Below are 20740 nucleotides of genomic sequence, written 5' to 3'. Positions count from 1 at the left end.
GCCAAAGGTTCTTCCTACTAATGAGTAACATGAGAAATCTCCCAAAATATGTCGAAAGCCACCCATGGACCCCCCGCACCCCATGGCAATCCCACCCCAACAACCAGTATACAGTATCAGTTCTCTGTTTGGCAGGTATTATGAAGCTGTGGCTTGGTGTATTGCTTCTCCATACCATGTAACATTCCCTGTGAATCTGGTGTTTTTTCCCCCTCCTTTTCAGATCCATTTTTAATTGAAGTCGCTTCCAGTATTTACCATAAAGTAGTGTGAAAATACCAGGTTTTGACCATTTGATGCCGCTGTTTATGCTATACCGCCACATTCGTTTATCCAGTCTCTTGCGTTTATTTAATACAGTACCAGTCAAAAGTTTGTACACACCCACTCATTCAATGGTTTTTGTTTATTTTGACAATCTTTTACATTGTAGAATAATAGTGAAGACATCAAAACGATGAAATAACACATGGAATTATGTAGTCACCAAGAAAGTGGTAAACAAAACCGACCTCCACATGTGTGGTTCCCACCATGAAGCACGGAGGAGGTGGTATGTGGGGGGGGGGCTTTGCTGGTGACACTGTCTGATTGATTTAGAATTCAAGGCACACCATTGCTACCACAGCATTCTGCAGCGATACGCCATCCTAGTTTGGGCTTAGTGGGACTATCATTTGTTTTTCAACAGGACAATGACCCAACACACCTCCAGGCTGTGTAAGGGCTATTTGACCAAGAAGGAGAGTGATGGAGTGCTGCATCAGATGACCTGGCCTCCACAATCGCCAGCCTCAACCCAATTGAGATGGTTTGGAATCAGTTGGACCGCAGAGTGAAGGAAAAGCAGCCAATAAGTGCTCAGCATATGTTGGAACTCTTTCAAGACTGTTGGAAAGTCATTCCTCATGAAGCTGGTTGAGAGAATGCCAAGAGTGTGCAAAGCTGTCATCAAGGCAAAGGGTGGCTACTTTGAAGAATCTCAAATAGAAAATATATTTTGATTTGTTGAACACTTTAATTGGTTACTACATTATTGCATATATGTTATTTCATAGTTTTGATGTCTTAACTATCATTCTACAATAAAGAAAAACCCAGGAATGTGTAGGTGTGTCCAAACTGTTGTCTGGTACTGTATATCACAACATTTCCTTCGCAACTTTGGTTTTCTACCCAATAAATTTGTCTCATTATGAAAATAAATTGTGTGGTCATCCTAACAATTCAAGCCAGTCCTCCATGAAAGCAATTGCGTTTGTCATAATAGCAACCTAATGCTTCAACCCAACTCTGCTTGAATAGTCCAAGTGGCCACTCTCTGGGAGAGATATTTCAATGCAAGACTTTTCCTACAAACTTTGATGGAGAAATGGGCTAGGGACTAAAATGTTGTGACAACCCTAATAATATAATGAATTGCATGGCAGTCTTGTGTTTTTCAATGCAATTATCAGGAAACAGCTCTATATGTAATGTGATTAGTGACATTTACGATTAAAACCAAACCATTACAATTGCAAAACACTTTACAGTGTGTGGTTGGGATTTTACTATTGAAGACCATTTGAGACCATAACATTGAAACCATTAGAACTACTGTAGCCTAATGGTTTGCTTGTTCACCAGGAATGGTCAAACAGTAGCTAATCCAGACCTTTTTTTGAAGGGAATGAACCACACACAAAGGGTATGTTACATGGACACAGATTAAGCGTAAAAGGACAAACTGATTTGCTTTCATGGAGGACTGACTTGAATTGTGAGGATAACCACTCACTTTATTTTCATCATGAGCCAAATCTATAGATTTTTCTACCCAAAGTTGCATAGAAAATGTTGTGATCTATTTGGTGTCTTCACTGCCATTGTCAACATGTCCCTGATTTAAGTCTGTAATACCAACATGTATCAAGCAGACCATTTACATTTACATTACATTTAAGTCATTTAGCAGACGCTCTTATCCAGAGCGACTTACAAATTGGTGCATTCACCTTATGACATCCAGTGGGACAGTCACTTAACAATAGTGCATCTAAAACTTAGGGGGGGGTGGGGTGAGAGGGATTACTTAACCTATCCTAGGTATTCCTTAAAGAGGTGGGGTTTCAGGTGTCTCCGGAAGGTGGTGATTGACTCCGCTGTCCTGGCGTCGTGAGGGAGTTTGTTCCACCATTGGGGGGCCAGGGCAGCGAACAGTTTTGACTGGGCTGAGCGGGAGCTGTACTTCCTCAGTGGTAGGGAGGCGAGCAGGCCAGAGGTGGATGAACGCAGTGCCCTTGTTTGGGTGTAGGGCCTGATCAGAGCCTGGAGGTACTGAGGTGCCGTTCCCCTCACAGCTCCGTAGGCAAGCACCATGGTCTTGTAGCGGATGCGAGCTTCAACTGGAAGCCAGTGGAGAGAACGGAGGAGCGGGGTGACGTGAGAGAACTTGGGAAGGTTGAACACCAGACGGGCTGCGGCGTTCTGGATGAGTTGAAGGGGTTTAATGGCACAGGCAGGGAGCCCAGCCAACAGCGAGTTGCAGTAATCCAGATGGGAGATGACAAGTGCCTGGATTAGGACCTGCGCCGCTTCCTGTGTGAGGCAGGGTCGTACTCTGCGGATGTTGTAGAGCATGAACCTACAGGAACGGGCCACCGCCTTGATGTTAGTTGAGAACGACAGGGTGTTGTCCAGGATCACGCCAAGGTTCTTGGCGCTCTGGGAGGAGGACACAATGGAGTTGTCAACCGTGATGGCGAGATCATGGAACGGGCAGTCCTTCCCCGGGAGGAAGAGCAGCTCCGTCTTGCCGAGGTTCAGCTTGAGGTGGTGATCCGTCATCCACACTGATATGTCTGCCAGACATGCAGAGATGCGATTCGCCACCTGGTCATCAGAAGGGGGAAAGGAGAAGATTAATTGTGTGTCGTCTGCATAGCAATGATAAGAGAGACCATGTGAGGTTATGACAGAGCCAAGTGACTTGGTGTATAGCGAGAATAGGAGAGGGCCAAGAACAGAGCCCTGGGGACACCAGTGGTGAGAGCGCGTGGTGAGGAGACAGATTCTCGCCACGCCACCTGGTAGGAGCGACCTGTCAGGTAGGACGCAATCCAAGCGTGGGCCGCGCCGGAGATGCCCAACTCGGAGAGGGTGGAGAGGAGGATCTGATGGTTCACAGTATCGAAGGCAGCCGATAGATCTAGAAGGATGAGAGCAGAGGAGAGAGAGTTAGCTTTAGCAGTGCGGAGCGCCTCCGTGATACAGAGGAGAGCAGTCTCAGTTGAATGACTAGTCTTGAAACCTGACTGATTTGGATCAAGAAGGTCATTCAGAGAGAGATAGCGGGAGAGCTGGCCAAGGACGGCACGTTCAAGAGTTTTGGAGAGAAAAGAAAGAAGGGATACTGGTCTGTAATTGTTGACATCGGAGTGATCGAGTGTAGGTTACCACCATAGTCTACTACCGCATGGCAAGCGGTACCGGAGTGCCAAGTCAAGGACAAAAAGTATTCTCAACAGTTTTTACCCCCAAGCCATATGATTCCTGAACAGGTAATCAAATGGGTACCTGGACTATTTGCATTGTGCCACCCCCCCTTCCCCCAGCCCCTCTCTTATGCTGTTGCTGCTCTCTGTTTATCATATATGCACAGTCACTTTAACTATACATTCATGTACATATGTACATACTTCCTCAACACCATTCTGTATACTTCTGGCCCTTCTTTGGACACTGTGTTAACCTCTCTAGGGTAGGTGTGATGCTAGCGTCCCACTTGGCCAACATCCAGTGATATTGCAGAGCGCCAAATTCAAATACAGAAATACTCTTTTTTTTTTTTTTTTATTTTTTACATAGTTTTAAAGATGAACTTCTTGTGAATCCAACCACTGTCAGATTTTTAAAATGCTTTATGGTGAAAGCATACCTTACAATTATTTGAGAACATAGCCCAGCAGACAAATCATTACAAACAGTAACCAGACAAGTAGAAGAGTTACACAAGTCAGAAATACAGATAAAATTAATCACTTACCTTTGATGATCTTCATATGTTTGCACTTATTTATTCAATAAATGTTCCTTTTGTTCGATAAAGTCTCTCTTTATCTGAAAATCTCCGTTTTGTTTGCGCGTTTTCTTCAGTAATCCACAGGCTCAAACGCAGTCACAACAGGCAGACAAAAAAATCCAAATTGTATCTGTAAAGTTCATAGAAACATGTCAAACGATGTTTATATTCAATCATCAGGTTGTTTTTAGCCTAAATAATCGATAATATTTCAACCGGACAATAACGTCGTCAATATAAAAGGTAAACAAGAAAGGCACTCTCTCGGTCGTGCGCATGAAAAAGCTCTGACACGGCAGGGTCCACTCATTCCGACTGATCTTACTCCCTCATTTTTCAGAATACTAGCCTGAAACAATTTCTAAAGACTGTGGAAGGCATAGGAACTGCAATTTGAGTCCTAAGTCAATGGATACTGTAATGGCATTGAATAGAAAAAAATAAAAGATCCTACTTCCTGAAGGGATTTCTCAGGTTTTCGCCTGCCAAATCAGTTCTGTTATACTATTTTAACAGTTTTGGAAACTTGAGTGTTTTCTATCAAATCTACTAATTATATGCATATCCTATCTTCTGGGCCTGAGTAGAAGGCAGTTTAATTTGGGCATGCTTTTCATCCAAAATTCCAAATGCTGCCCCCTACCCTAGAAAAGTTAACAACCCTCCAGATGAGCTTCAATGCCTTACAACTCTCCTTCCGTGGCCTCCAACTGCTCTTAAATACAAGTAAAACTAAATGCATGCTCTTCAACCGATCGCTGCCTGCACCTGCCCGCCCGTCCAGCATCACTACCTTGGACGGTTCTGACTTAGAATATGTGGACAACTACAAATGCCTAGGTGTCTGGTTAGACTGTAAACTCTCCTTCCAGAACATCTTCAATCCAAAGTCAAATCTAGAATTGGCCTCCTATTTCGCAACAAAGTATCCTTCACTCATGCTGCCAAACATACCCTCGTAAAACTGACCATCCTACCGATCCTCGACTTTGGTGATGTCATTTACAAAATAGACTCCAATACCCTACTCAATCAATTGGATGCAGTCTATCACAGTGCCATCCGTTTTGTCACCAAAGCCCCATATACTACCCACCACTGCGACCTGTACGCTTCATACTCGTCGCCAAACCCACTGGCCCCATGTCATCTACAAGACCCTGCTAGGTCAAGTCCCCCCTTATCTCAGCTCAGGTCACCATAGCATCACCCACCTGTAGCACGCGCTCCAGCAGGTATCTCTCTGGTCACCCCCAAAACCAATTCTTCCTTTGGCCGCCTCTCCTTTCAGTTCTCTGCTGCCAATGACTGGAACGAACTACAAAAATCTCTGACACTGGAAACACTTATCTCCCTTACTAGCTTTAAGCACCCGCTGTCAGAGCAGCTCACAGATTACTGCACCTGTACACAGCCCATCTATAATTTAGCCCAAACAACTACCTTTTCCCCTACTGTATTTATTTATTTATTTATTTATTTATTTTGCTTCTTTGCACTCCATTATTTCTCTCTAATTTGCACATTCTTCCACTGCAAATCTACCATTCCAGTGTTTTACTTGCTATATTGTATTTACTTCACCACCATGGCTTTACCTCCCTTATCTCACCTCATTTGCTCACATTGTATATAGACTTATTTTTCTACTGTATGTTTGTTTTACTCTGTGTTGTTTTATGTGTCAAACTGCTTTGCTTTATCTTGGCCAGGTCGCAATTGTAAATGAGAACTTGTTCTCAACTTGCCTACCTGGTTAAATAAAAGGTGAGAAAAAAAAACTGGCCCGACCAACCAGTTCTCCCGCACATTGGCTAACCAGGCTATCTGCATTGTGTCCCGCCACCCACCACCCCCTCTTTACGCTACTGCTACTCTCTGTTCATCATGTATGCATAGTCACTTTAACCATATCTACATGTACATACTACCTCAATCAGCCTGACTAACAGGTGTCTGTATATAGCCTCTCTACTTTTATAGCCTCTCTACTTTTATAGCCTCGCTACTGTTATAGCCTCGCTACTGTTTCTCACTGTCTTTTTACTGTTGCTTTTATTCCTTTACTTCTCTATTGTTCACCTAATACCTTTTTTGCACTATTTTGTTAGAGCCTGTAAGTAAGCATTTCACTGTTTTATTCAGCGCACGTGATTTGATTTAATAACCACGAGACCAGCAAAATAGATGTGTCCGTATAGCAGCAACACCGACATCTAGTGGTCAAAACCCAGTACTCTCACACTACTTTATGGTATATAATGCAAGCAACATAAATTACACATTTCTCTGAACAGGGGAAAAAACCATTACCAGATTCTGAGGGAATACATTACATGGTATGGAGAAGAAATACTTCAAGCCGCAACTTCATACTAGTTGTCAAACAGAGAACTTCTACTGTATACTGGTTTGGGGAAGGATTGGCATGGGGTGTGGTCGCCGTGGGTGGCTTTTGACATGTTATTTTTATTCCTGGTGTCTTACTCATTGGTAGGAAAAAGGTTGGTCGAAATCGGATTTTGGGTACTATATTTATTGAATATGATCCAAATACCCTAAATTAAAATGGCCAATTTGGGTGCAATCAATTAGCTTAATTTGTCAGAGATTAAATTAAACTACAGAACAATCTGAGATGGTTGGTGTCATGGCTTGCTGAAATGACATGGAACGATTCGATTGCATTATCATTACTGTACAAGTAGTCAGTATTCTATCTGCTTTCAGCTGAGAAAATGAAGAAAAGCAAGGGAAAGGTGAACACCACTGAGAAGGAGTTTGTGTTTGGGTTCAGGGCAGGGAGGAATGACTGTGTCCTCAAAGTACCTCTGCAATTCCCTGTCCAAGAAAATGTCAGTGACCTTCATGGACGACTTATGCTGCTGCACAATATACCTTGCTTTGTTGAGAATGGTAATGAGATTTCCAATAAACTAAATGTAATTAAATTCAAAACCAAGCACATTGATATATTCAACAACTTAGTCTCTTTTATTCATCCATACATGCCTTTTGGTACAAATACTTTGATGTATCTTGGTTTAGAACTGAGGAGCACACTGTCCATGTTTATTGAGATCGAAACCATCCAGGACTATGACAGAGAAGCAGATTTGGCCCTACAGAGACTGACAACAGGAGAGGTGGACATCAACCCACTTACAAACACATGGGCCAAGACCTACTCAGAGGTAAAATCATTACTCAAAACCAAAGACCACGTTACAAGCATTTTTTCGTATAAACCTTCGCCCCGAAAGCAGAATTTGGCCCGTGGGTGATTTTATTTGCCCGATTCTTGTCATTCTCCGTTGACCTCTCTCATCAACGAGCTGTTTTCGCCCACAGGACTGCCACTGACTGGATGTTTTTTATTTGTTGCACCATTCTCTGTAAACCCTAGACAATGTCGTGTGTGAAAAGCCCTGTTACTGAGATACTGGATCTGGTGCGCCTGGCACCGACAATCATACCATGTTCAAAGCTGCTTAAGTCAGTTGTTTTGCCCATTCTAACGTTCAATCGAACAGTAACTGACTGTCTCAATGCCTGTCTGCCTGTTTTATATAGTAAGCCACGGCCACGTGACTCCCTGTCTGTAGGAGCGATCCATTTTCGTGAACGGGATGTTGTACCTAATAAACTGTCAAATCAAATTTTATTTGTCACATACATATGGTTAGCAGATGTTAATGTGAGTGTAGCGAAATGTTTGTGCTTCTTGTTCCGACAATGCAGGAAAACCAACGAGTAATCTAACCTAACAAATTCATAACTACCTTATACACAAGTGTAAAGGAATGAATTGTATGTACATAAAAATATATGAATGAGTGATAGTACAGAACGGCATTGGCAAGATGCAGTAGATGGTATCGAGTACAGTATATACATATGAGTAATGTAGGGTATGTAAACATATACAAGTAGCATTGTTTAAAGTGGTAGTGATACATGTATTACATCAAGATGGCAAGATGCAGTGGATGGTATAGAGTACAGTATATGCATACAGTGGGGCAAAAAGTATTTAGTCAGCCACCAATTGTGCAAGTTCTCCCACTTAAAAAGACGAGAGCCCTGTAATTTTCATCATATGTACACTTCAACTATGACAGACAAAATTAGAAGAAAGAAAATCACATTGTAGGATTTTTAATGAATTTATTTGCAAATTATGGTGGAAAATAGGTATTTGGTCACCTACAAACAAGCAATATTTCTGGCTCTCACAGCCTTCTTTAAGAGGCTCCTCTGTCCTCCACTCGTTACCTGTATTAATGGAACCTGTTTGAACTTGTTATCAGTAGAAAAGACACCTGTCCACAACCTCAAACGGTCACACTCCAAACTCCACTATGGCCAAGACCAAAGAGCTGTCAAAGAACACCAGAAACAAAATTGTAGACCTGCACCGGGCTGGGAAGACTGAATCTGCAATAGGTAAGCAGCTTTGTTTGAAGAAATCACCTGTGGGAGCAATTATTAGGAAATTGAAGACATACAAGACCACTGATAATATCCCTCGATCTGGGACTCCACGCAAGATCTCACCCCGTGGGGAAAAATGATCACAACGGTGAGCAAAAATCCCAGAACCACACGGGGGGACCTAGTGAATGACCTGCAGAGACCTGGGACCAAAGTAACAAAGCCTACCATCAGTAACGCACTACGCCGCCAGGGACTCAAATCCTGCAGTGCCAAACGTGTCCCCCTGCTTAAGCCAGTACATATCCAGGCCCGTCTGAAGTTTGCTAGAGAGCATTTGGATGATCCAGAAGAAGATTGGGAGAATGTCATATGGTCAGATGAAACCAAAATAGACCTTTTTGGTAAAAACTCAACTCCTCGTGTTTGGAGGACAAAGAATCCTGAGTTGCATCCAAAGAACACCATACCTACTGTGACGCATGGGGGTGGAAACATCATGCTTTGGGGCTGTTTTTCTGCAATGGGACCAGGACGACTGATCAGCAAGGGCATTGAAGATGAAACGCGGCTGGGTCTTTCAGCATGACAATGATCCCAAACACACCGCCTGGGCAATGAAGGAGTGGCTTCGTAAGAAGCATTTCAAGGTCCTGGAGTGGCCTAGCCAGTCTCCAGATCTCAACCCCATAGAAAATCTTTGTAGGGAATTGAAAGTCTGTGTTGCCCAGCAACAGCCCCAAAACATCACTGCTCTAGAGGAGATCTGCATGGAGGAATGGGCCAAAATACCAGCAACAGTGTGTGAAAACCTTGTGAAGACTTACAGAAAACATTTGACCTCTGTCATTGCCAACAAAGGGTATATAACAAAGTATTGAGATAAACTTTTGTTATTGACCAAATACTTATTTTCCACCATAATTTGCAAATAAATTAATTTAAAAAATCCTACAATGTGATTTTCTGGATTTTTTTTCTTCTAATTGTGTCTGTCATGGTTGAAATGTACCTATGATGAAATTTACAGGCCTCATCTTTTTAAGTGGGAGAACTTGCACTGACTAAATACTTTTTTGCCCCACTGTATATGTATGTATGCATTTCGCTACACCCGCAATAACATCTGCTAAGTATGTGTATGCAACCAATAACATCTGCTAAGTATGTGTATGCAACCAATAACATCTGCTAAGTATGTGTATGCAACCAATAACATTTGATTTATACAGTGCAACCTGTATTCTTATGCTATTGAAAAATCCAATTATCTCAAAGACGAGCTCAAGAAGTGTTAGCATACTGTGCACATTGAGGATATTATCTTCAGTGTCTGAGCTGTAGTCATAGATCATTATGTTGATACAGGAAGTCAGTAAGTCAGACAATTGACTGCTTCTTAAGTTTGGAACAATGTATTAAACATTTTTTGCCAACAGTTGCCTGGAGTTGCCAAGTTGTAGTGTTTGACTTTGATAAGTTGCAGCTCATCGATTTTTTTATTTTTTTATACACTGCAGGAAATGTTGCAATTCCAGACCTGCATCATCTGTCTGACAGTCTGAAGTGTATATTGTATATCATTAAAACAGCTGTGGTCCGATGAGAGTTATTAATAGACATTATGGCTTTCAATTTAAATGGATCAAAAAGCAGACTCCTCGTGAAAAAAATCCCTTTGAAACAGAATATCTTCCTTATTTTGTTTTTTTAAGAAGGTCAACGAGATCATCTGCTTCATGCACTTCAAAGCTCTGGACTTTAAATTCTGCTGCCACTTGCTCAAGCACTTATGAAAAGAAAGAAGGCTGCCCCTCCTATAAAGCTCTGTTGGCTCACTGCTGTGGTGCATACAGGATTACCATTAACATTTTTCTGCACTAGCACAGAAGTACTCATAGACAATGTCCAGTGTATTTTAAGGAACTCCAAAGTTCTTTTAATGTCTATCATGTTTGTTGCATAAAGATTCCCAGACTTGTATTAATGGAGGAAGTTCACACTCTAAATACTATTCTATACATTCTAAATATGACAGAAGTATGAGGTCGCTCTCTTAGCTTTGCCTCTATTGGGTTTGTTTAGGAAAACCATATAATGCTTTTCAGTCAAAATAGTTGCCTGGGTCTTTCATACTGTGCTGTGTCACTCACTTCTGCACTTCCTACAATGTCCTGTGATCTACTGAACAATGTCTTCCTGTGATTTTCCTTCGCTCTCAGAAGGTTACTCCCACACCAATGCCATTATTCTCTTTTGCTTGTTACTCTTTAGACTACACTGGAACATGCTTGTCCTGAGGAGCCCAGCTGGGATGAGGACTTTGCAGATGTTTACCACGAGCTCATCCATTCCCCGGCCTCTGACACTCTGCTCAACCTGGAACACAACTACTTTGTCAGTGTCTCAGAGCTCATCAGTGAGAGAGACATGGAGCTGAAGAAGTTACAAGAGTGGTTGGTATGACCATAGAGATGAGTCCTCAAGTGCAAAGTAGCCAATTAAATCATCGGAATTGAACTTACTGTCATATAACAAATGCCTAAAGTGTTTTGCATGGTTCCTTTTTCAACTCCCAGGCAGGCAACAGAGATGGACAAAGTCATGCAAGAACTAGGAAAGACCATGACTGACCAGGATGTAAATGCAGTTGCATCTCAACACTTCGATGCCCAGCAGGTAAGACACAGAGCCAATCTGGTTGGCCATTTAAGCTACAAGCATTGTAATGCTCTATGTACAAAGATACATAGTCATAGAGATGTACGATTGGTGATTCTTCTGTCTGGTCAGGTGCTGGAGAACAAGTGGGCCAATGAACTGAAACAGGTGACTCATATTCAGAAGCAGGAGTATCAGGAGTGGGTGATCAAACTGCACCAGGACATGCAGAACCCCAATAACAGCACTATTAAGTGTGTGTGTGTGTGTGTGTGTGTGTGTGTGTGTGTGTGTGTGTGTGTGTGTGTGTGTGTGTGTGTGTGTGTGTGTGTGTGTGTGTGTGTGTGTGTGTGTGTGTGTGTGTGTGTGTGTGTGTGTGTGTGTGTGTGCTTTTGAATGCATGTGTGCATTCTAGGGGGATGTTCCTTGAAATCTCACTAATCCTTCACCTTCTTACAGTGAAGCAAAATTGGTTAAATCAGATAATGAATAGATGAGTCGTGCTTAAATGGGAAAGAAAGCTTGCAGACACAGTTGAATGAAATTTGCACACAGCAGCACTTTCAAGAGGCATTGAAATGGCATACAAGCTCAAATGTTTTTTCTTTTGCTATATATGTCTTAATTATTTTTTATGTACAGTGTAGTTTGTCAGTCCCAATATAATTCATCTGGGGTTGGTTTGTGTCTGTTCATCTTCCAGCCTGGTTCCAGATCTGTTTGTGCTGTCTTGCCAACTTCTATGATCATTGGCGTGGGCAAGAAAGCACAAACAGATCCGGGACAAGGCATCTTGTGAACCGTATCCTTTACAGTGTGATGTTGTGTTTGTCAGTGAGGAGATCAAGGTGCAGCCGAGCCAGCTGACAGAGGAGTCTGAGCCTGGGGTCAGGCTGTATGAGGAGCAGCGACAGCTGGAGGAGAGCTTCACCATCCACTTAGGTACTATACTGTCTGTGTCCCCATGGAAACACTGCTGCCTGGTCCAACATGCCCATGATAAAAATAAACCTCGATGACAGCTAATTAATTTACACTGAACTTCCTGACATCGTAAAATGTAAGACATCCTGTACATTATATATTTTTGTGTTTGTTTCCGTATGTATTTTGATGGTGTTGCTGTGGTGTTGTCCAGGTGCACAGCTGAAGACAATGCACAACCTGCGACTGGTGCGGGCGGACATACTGGACTTCTGTAAGCACCGTCGCCATGGCAGCAGAGGGACCAAGCTGAGGCGGCTGCAGACTGCTCTGTCGCTCTACTCCTCGTCCATGTGTGGCCTGGTATTGCTGGTGGACAACAGGGTCAACTCATACAGTGGCATTAAGAGAGGTGAGAGGTCAAGGGCCAAATGTCAGGGGCAAACATAAAGCAGGGGGACCACACTGTTAGACCCTGTTAGTTACATTTACATTTAAGTCATTTAGCAGACGCTCTTGATAAGTGAGAGGATGAAACAGATTTATAATCTTATTGCCATGACCACATTTGAAGGTGTTTTTCTTTGGCTTTATGGCACCAGTGAGTTAGATGTTTTAGCATGATTTAGCATTTTAGCATGACAATAGCTCAAAGGTTTTGTCACAGTAAAAACATTCTCCAACCCCAAAACCTCCGTAACCATTGTGAGATTATAATTAATCAATGTAATGAATCCTCGTCATCATGTGTTTATATGTTTTCCCCAGACTTTGCCACGGTATCCAAAGAGTGTACAGACTTCCACTTCCCTCGGCTGGAGGAGCAGCTGGAGGTTGTCCAGCAAGTGATGCTTTATGCCCGGTCTCAGACCAGCAAGCACAAAGACCAGCCTGGTGAGTCAGTCACACACACCAGCAGCCCACCACTGGCGAAAAGTAAATCATACTTCTGAGAGTGTTTTTTAATCATTATACTGTGTATATCCAATAGCTGCAATGAGAAACTGCCAATTTTCCAGCCATTCTCTATATAACTTGCAAAAATGGCCTTGTGGTATCACAGTGAAAAAGTCTGAACAAAGATGCGTTAATTCACTTGTATTTCTTCCCCAGACTCTGACTTTAATTACATGATGATTGAGATGAGTGTTCTCTGTAAGAGGACTGGATAGACCGTGATAATGTAACTATGAAATACAGGTAACTGCCAAAATAAAGGTAACACCAACATCGTGTCTTAATAGTAGTAGGGCGTTGAGCCACCAGAACAGCTTCAATGCGCCTTAACATAGAATCTACAAGTGTCTGTAACTCTATTAGACGGATGTGACACCCTTCTTCCACAAGAAATTCCATAATTTGGTGTTTCCTTAATTTTGGCAGTTATCTGTATACAAGGTACAGTTAGAACAATGTTAAAGATCCTGCTGGCCCAGTAAAGTAATGTTTGTTCAATGTTCGAGCAAAGGAAAAGTCAGTGGCCTGTTGGGGATTATGTCAGGACGGAAGGGACAATACTTTTTTGACATCATCGCCAACGTGTGTTGTCGGAAACCTCAGTCAAGATCCTTATTACAATGAATCCCCATTGAATGGTTGTTTAAGTGGAGAGAAAAGCTGAGTATAGAAACATTCCTCCTAGCTATCAGGCTTTATACGGATGGACTTATGACCTCTGTTGTTGCTATTGTCATCTATTTCCTCAGGTTATCTTTGCACAAGTTTTGCATACAGGAAATGCAGAAGTCATCTCTTGTTTTCCCATTGACAGAGGTTCCTAGGAATGGAAGTAGTTGTGAAGATAAGAACCAAAATGTGGAAAAGAATTCTTCCAATATCTTACCAGGTAAAGTTGACTGAATATGTGGTTTTATCTTGGCCTAAGTCTTTAAGGGGCAGATCCTAACTTTGTGCATTGATGTCAAGGTGAACATTTGGCTTAAGTGGAAGAAAGGATTCACTCCTAAATGAAACCAACCTTATTAGAAATAGGCCAAGTCATTTCTAAACTTTCTTCTTCTATCATCCTCTCCAGGTGAATTCTACATCTCCCGCCACTCCAACCTGTCTGAGGTCCACATAGTGTTCCACCTGTGTGTGGATGACAACGTCCGCTCAGGTAACATTACGGCCCGGGAACCTGCCATCATGGGCCTGCGCAACATCCTCAAGGTCTGCTGCACGCATGATGTCACCAACATCACCATCCCTCTGCTACTGGTCCACGACATGTCAGAGGTGAGAGAGAGCCTTATGTTATATGTGTAAAAGCAGAAGGTAATATATATACCTCGAGGTCCCAGAAGTCAGATTCATAATGCATGTACAACAGTACATTATTTACAGGTGAGAGATGACAGTTAGTTATACATATGCTATGCTGTATGTGTAATTGGTTCAGGGCTCGACATTAATGCTTCTCCGCTTGCCCAGGGCAAGTAAAACAAATTGTCGGACAAGCAGATTATAGGTTTAAGTTGTCTGACTTGACAAAAACATCTAAATATATATATATCAAACAATTAGGCTACTCTGATCAGAATTTGATCAAAGTCTCCTGCGATGTGTTGCGCACTGTCCTCCGAATCTCTGCAGAGCGCTTTGGAGTATAATTATTGGAGGCTCGCTTTGACAGGCATGATCGGTCTTTCAATCATGCAGTCGTGAGATGTGTTTTTGAGATAATTGAAAGCGAAAGGGGGATACCTAATCAGTTGTAAAACTGAATGCATTCAACTGAAATGTGTCTACAGAGAGGTGTGGGGGGGGCTACCTTAATCGACATCCACATCATCGGCGCCCGGGGAACAGTATGTTAACTGCCTTGCTCAGTGGCAGAACGACAGATTGTTACCTCGTCAGCTCGGGATTCGATTCAGCAACCTTTCTGTTATTGGCCCAACGCTCCTACCTGCCAGGCTACCTGCCGCACAGTGTGCACATTTGTTGATATTAATTGCTAGCTAGTGACTTATTTGCCCAGTTATAGCACATTTTGGGTCAGCAATGAAAATCCTGGAAAAGTAATGGTGTGTGCATCACCTGCATGTGTTCCAGTCCGAGTGGGCTATTTCCAGAGGAGAGAGAGAGAGAGACATTGCGCAGCAGGTAAAACTAGATAACCAGCCAAACTACACTATGTTTTGAATGGCTAGTTAACTATTATCATGTATTAATGTCATTGTCATGTCCGATGTCCTAAAATAACTTTCCACCGGCAAAGTATAACCGCCAATGGCCGACACGTAGCTGATACGGGTGCGCAAATGCTGCATACGCCGGCTGTAAAACTGTCACTCAAACACTCAAAATTGTCTGTTGAGAAATAATTCTGACACCGTTGGAAAGGAAGGATTCCCCTCTACTCAATACTGGTCAGGTAATTCTGACAAAGTAAAAAAATATTCTTATAATAGCCTAATTGACAAGTAACTCCTATGCTGTCAAGATCTCCCCTGAACACAGAATATTTTAGCCTTACATAAACATGTCTTTGTTAGCTACCTTGCCCATCTTAGCCATTTGATCACTGTTTCATTGGTTGTAATTGTAATGTTGCAGGGTGGCCAACCATCCTCCAGGAGAGCTACTGAGTGTGCAGGATTTTGCTCCAGCCCTGCATGAACACACCACATTGTAAAGAAAAAATAGGTGCTCAAGGTGACCTTGATAAGCTGACTGGTGTGTTTGCGCAGGGTTGTATCAAAAGCCTGCATACCCAGTAGCTTTTTGGATGGAGGGTTGACGGACCACATGTGTTTTATACAGTAACCTATAAATGCAGTATTTGACCTTGTTGGGGGTTAAGTACCTTGCTTCAGGCTACAACGGCAGGAGATATAATGCACTGGATCAGAGACCAGGAGTGTTTCATTGTCAATACCAGTGATAATAATGAATGTATTTTATGAAGTGGCTCCTTGCATCATACAACATCATTTTCAGTCATGGTTTTGGCAATGGTGATGTTTTGTAGAAGAAAAGGGGTGTGTGAAAATATTTGATAACTTTGACTGTACAGTTAGATAATAAGTAATCACAAGCTCTAAAAAAATATTAATGTAGCCTGAAATGATTGAATCACCCAATTTTATATTTAACTTTATGGTGTATGATTCAGTTGTTTTGTGAGTGAACCCAGTGAACTGAACTGACCACTCGTCATTCCATGGTTAGATGATTAGTAGAGAAAGGAGAAATGGATGAAAAATGGACTGACGAAGAAGGAGAGGAGGAGTAATGAATGTGTCCTATTTCCTGCCTTAGGAACTGATTTGTCTTTTGAGTGCCGCTATGCCCCTCCTACCCTTCAGTTAAACAGTTGTGTTTTTCGTCAGTCTGTTGTCCTCATCCCCAGTGTCATCCTGACATGTTCCTACCCTGTCCCATGGCACATTCACAAGCCTTTGATACTGTGTCCCTTAATGAACTCCTCCTCCACATCTCTACTTGTTCATTCAGTACAACCATACCTCAGCAGTGCTCTTAGCATTTCCTCCATTCAGGAGTAGAGGAGGAGGGAAAAGTGGAGAGTCTTGAACTGTTGTGTTTACTCAAACTCTGACTATACAGTGCACGGTACACACAGGGTGGGGGGACAACGGTAGCATTGATAGACAGCAGCACTCCTGAGTCCACATGGAGGCACCCAGAATTAAAAAACAACCATTACTCAACAAGCTGCTGCCTGATGTAGAGTAGACCTCCTCACTGTAGTCTAGAGAGGGCTCTGTCCTTATCATGCCACAACAAGTCAAAGCAGGAGCTCGCTCACAAATGTACTCTGTGTGGTGTTCTCGCTTCCTAAGCTGCAGGAACCAAAGAATCTTAATTATCTGTAATTTTATAATTTAAAAGCATTTCTGTCTGGAGTCTTCTTTTCCAGTGCTTTTTTTCCAACTGATGGATTGTACTTTTGCCCAACTCAGGCCTATATACAGAAGCATAATGACCAGCATAGTTGGTCAAAGGAGCCATAGAAGGCAATGAGCTCTACACCCACAGATTTCTTTCAAGGAACATTACTTTTATTCTCTATGAAAAGCTGTTGTTTGACAATGTCAGGAAGGCAGAAGAGAAGGGAACAGTGAGGGGATGACAGAGGATAGAAGGCTCATGTTCCACCATCCTATGGCCCGACTGACTCCTTTTATTCTCTCCCCTGCAGGAGATGACTATCCCATGGTGCCTGAGGCGGGCTGAGCTGGTCTTCAAATGTGTCAAAGGTGAGAGAGTAAGATGTACCAGTGTAATTTTCCCCTCTTGTGTTACCTCTGAGACCTCTCAGTCCTAACTTAAGATGTTTCCCTCTACAGGTTTCATGATGGGGATGGCATCGTGGGATGGAGGGATCTCACAGACAGTCCAGTTTCTAGTTCCACAGGTAAGAAAACAGGTCTGGCTGGCTGCTGCTGATCTGGTCAGAACCTAATTGACTCACACATAGTATGCATTGTATTGCGGAATATATATTTTTAGCAACATTTATTTAGGTTTAGAACTGTATCACTACAGTTGAATGTACACAACCAGACAGGTTAGATGTCTCTGACAAGGACTCAGAAAACAACACCAAAGCATTGTCTGTTTTCACTATTCAGGGCTGATTAGTCTTTGACACCACTCATAACTAGTATTATAGGTTGATTAAGTGTTGCCTGCCAAATGTGATTTAGTGAAGCCCCAGAATGAACCCTATTTGAAGCAAAAACAAGTACTTGAGGAAAAGATTCTGATCGTATCTTTCGGAACAGGAAGTTAAACACACTTTGGAGTTGGAGCTATTGCTTGTCCCAGCCATTCAGCATCCAACAATAGTACCCCTGTACAGTATGTCTCACAAAGGCACAGCTGGTCTTATGTACTCTCCAAATACACTTCGGAGTGTACACAGTGTACCTACATTCAATTTACCATTACAAGAAAAAGATTCCCGGAAGCTCAACATAAAACATATGTAACTTGGTCTCAGTCTATAGTGTCACTGTGTGATGAAAATGTTATGACATTAATTATAATAATAATACGTTGTTTAGGTCAAATAATATTATGCTGACTGCTCCTATATGTATTATTTTGTAAATACATTCTGTTAATAGTTCAGTAAAGTTTAAAAGCAACGTACTGGCAGTCTACATCTCATCCGAGAAATTATATTCTGGAGCACCCTTATTTCTCAATAAAAGCATCCCCCTTCATGGCTCTGTTACAGTTTAGTTATACAAGTCTTTGGTTACAGGCATGGGTGAAATTGTGTCCCTGTAGAGAGGGTCACCTATAGTATGATTATATGTTGACAGTCTCGGGATAAAACCAGAATCAAAGGCCCCTAACAACATTTACGGCTGCCAGATTTACGCTCCAACACCATTCAAAATAGCACCTCTAAAACAGCTTTGTTGTACACCTCAAACAGACACGTAGGTCTAAATACACAAGCAGTAGACGAGTTGTGAGGGGAGACGTTAATACTTAAAATGCTTATTTGAAGGCCATGCTACCTATTAAAGGGACAGCTGTCAGAGAGCGCATAATTTCAGCATCTTGACTGGTCTCAAGGGAAATGGGGCATTGAGCTAAATGTCCCTGCTTAGGTGGTCGTTAACACTTACTGTTGTACAAGCAAAACAATATATGTTGTGAATTTGAATGTTAAGAATTTCCCCCTAATAGATGTCTTGCATGTTAGTAGTTTGTGTCTTTGTCTGTGTAGGCTTCTCTATCTTGGAACGCGGCCGTTCCATATGTTCATCCGTTCCAATGTGCATTAAACGTTGATATTTGTCTGTGTTTTATTGACAGAGTATCTCTGAGGAGATGTTCTACCAGTTGAGCAACATGCTGCCTCAGATCTTCCGTGTCTCGTCCACCCTCACACTCACCTCCAAACGCTGACGGAGACACAGGGCCAATCATGGAGGCTTGGGCAACTGTCAACATCATGCTGTTTTTAACAGACATATTCTATGGCCTCTTCCTCATCATGCTATAGCAATTAGCATTTTAGTCTTGCAGTCTGTGGTTAAGTCAGAGTTGAGTCTACCATCATGAAAATAAACTAACCAAAGGAGTGACTGTACTCTCAGATTGTTACAGCACTCCAGTCAAAAGTATGAGATTCAGTGCTTTTGTATTGCAATGATTTTACAATATAGAGAGGGGCCTCAAGAGTTGATAATTGAGTTCCCTCTAACCTATTTAAATAGTTGCATTTTACAGAGGTTAGTGTGATGGATAATTGGCATCATTTTAGGGCAAGGTGAAATCATCTTGGCCCAGCTTCCCAAAAAAGATGGATTGTGTTGTTGCTGAGGCAAGCATTATGCGTGTGTGTACTGCATTGCAGTGAATTATAGTGAACTTTTTGTCATCATCTCACTCCACCCCAGTAACAGCAGAGGGCACTGTTCTCAGAGATAAAGAAGCACTCTGATAGATGTTTAATCTACTCCGTGCCAAAACATTGATTTAAACATTTACTATGAGACACAGAAAGTTTGTTTCTTATGTTGTTGCAGCCTAAACTCTATAGCCCATACCCCTGAATGTTTGCCCAACACATTTTCAGCACTTCAACTCATTTTTGATGTGGCATTCCAATTAACTGATCACAACTTACTGTGCACTGATCATAATGTACTGTTTACACACATCTTTACTATATGTTTAGTCGAAATGTATGTAAAAAAGTGTTTAAACAATGTGAATATATCCTGAATCTTCTCTTTGTGAAATAATGTTTCAGATTTGACATTTGTTCGTTTTTTTTACTGGGCCTGTAAACATTGGAGTATAGCCTACTCCATATTGCAGTTTGTGCACAATATAGTTTACTGTTTGAGTAGTCCACGATTGACTAATCTACCTGAAGCTAATATGACATGGTAATTACATTCTTCCATGTCTGTTTGAAGTAAGTAATTTTAGTTGGATGAAATAATTTATGTTTGTCAGAGGTTTGCCTGCTATGATGAACAGCAACGGTATTTAGATGATTAAACAGATCAAGTGCACCATCAAAAGTGTCTTCTTTCAAGTGAAAAACAGATGGCTGTGGCCATTCTCCTCAGAGCTCCCAAGTCGGTGTCGCGTTAACCTGCTGTACTGTTTATACCGTACTGCAGTGGTGAGAACCTGCAAAACCCTACGGAAATGTGTGGCATTCTTGGCATTGGTCTCGGTGGCCTTAAGTATTGGGTTCCCTGGGGCAGAGGGACCATGGTGCCGACTCAGCAGCATCATTCCCCGGCTGGACCCCGTGCCTGCCCCCCCCCCCCCCTTAGTGTTGTGTGCAGCAAGGCAGCCTGGCCGTCAGAGCAACACACACTCACAGGTCCTTTGACGAGGACAGCAAATCCCTGGAACAGCTGACCCCCTAGGGGGCTGATTGGCTGATCAGGTTCCTGGGTTCAGGTACACACAACAGTGAAACCTACAGTACAGGGCCCTATTCAATCAAAGCTGCAAATAATTGTTTCCGAAGACATGATTCCTCTTGCACAGCAAGAAATGCATGAATCTGAGATTATTTAAGTTTCACACTGTTGATTGATGGGGAAAGTGGGGCTTCTTCTCTACCAATCAGGATTCATATTTTACTCCTGAGAATGAACTTGTACTGTATCTTGAGCTTATCTTTATTAAAACAATGTAATAATT

General features: G+C 42.2%; 1 protein-coding gene across 9 annotated transcripts in view; it reads left to right on the top strand.

Annotated features, from left to right (window-relative positions):
- LOC124034450 (protein C12orf4 homolog) overlaps positions 1–20740 on the top strand; it is a 26338-nt gene extending 5598 nt beyond the window's left edge. The window contains exons 2-14 of one of the 9 annotated variants that reach the window (XM_046347680.1): positions 6794–6979; positions 7112–7257; positions 10772–10953; positions 11077–11176; positions 11291–11412; positions 11994–12100; positions 12297–12494; positions 12851–12976; positions 13854–13928; positions 14118–14320; positions 17250–17307; positions 17398–17465; positions 18884–20740. In XM_046347680.1, the coding sequence (XP_046203636.1) occupies positions 6802–6979; positions 7112–7257; positions 10772–10953; positions 11077–11176; positions 11291–11412; positions 11994–12100; positions 12297–12494; positions 12851–12976; positions 13854–13928; positions 14118–14320; positions 17250–17307; positions 17398–17465; positions 18884–18976 (1656 nt within the window). In that variant the 5' untranslated portion in view covers positions 6794–6801 and the 3' untranslated portion in view covers positions 18977–20740. Of the gene's footprint in view, positions 1–6662; positions 6980–7111; positions 7258–10771; positions 11177–11290; positions 11413–11993; positions 12101–12296; positions 12495–12850; positions 12977–13853; positions 13929–14117; positions 14321–17249; positions 17308–17397; positions 17466–18883 lie in introns of those variants that run through there. The other 8 variants (XM_046347687.1, XM_046347696.1, XM_046347705.1 and 5 more) reach the window with 8 other exon arrangements.

The sequence above is a fragment of the Oncorhynchus gorbuscha genome, linkage group LG01 (genome assembly GCF_021184085.1).
Source record: "Oncorhynchus gorbuscha isolate QuinsamMale2020 ecotype Even-year linkage group LG01, OgorEven_v1.0, whole genome shotgun sequence".
Classification (NCBI taxonomy): domain Eukaryota; kingdom Metazoa; phylum Chordata; class Actinopteri; order Salmoniformes; family Salmonidae; genus Oncorhynchus; species Oncorhynchus gorbuscha.
This window is presented reverse-complemented; position numbering and strand designations above follow the sequence as displayed.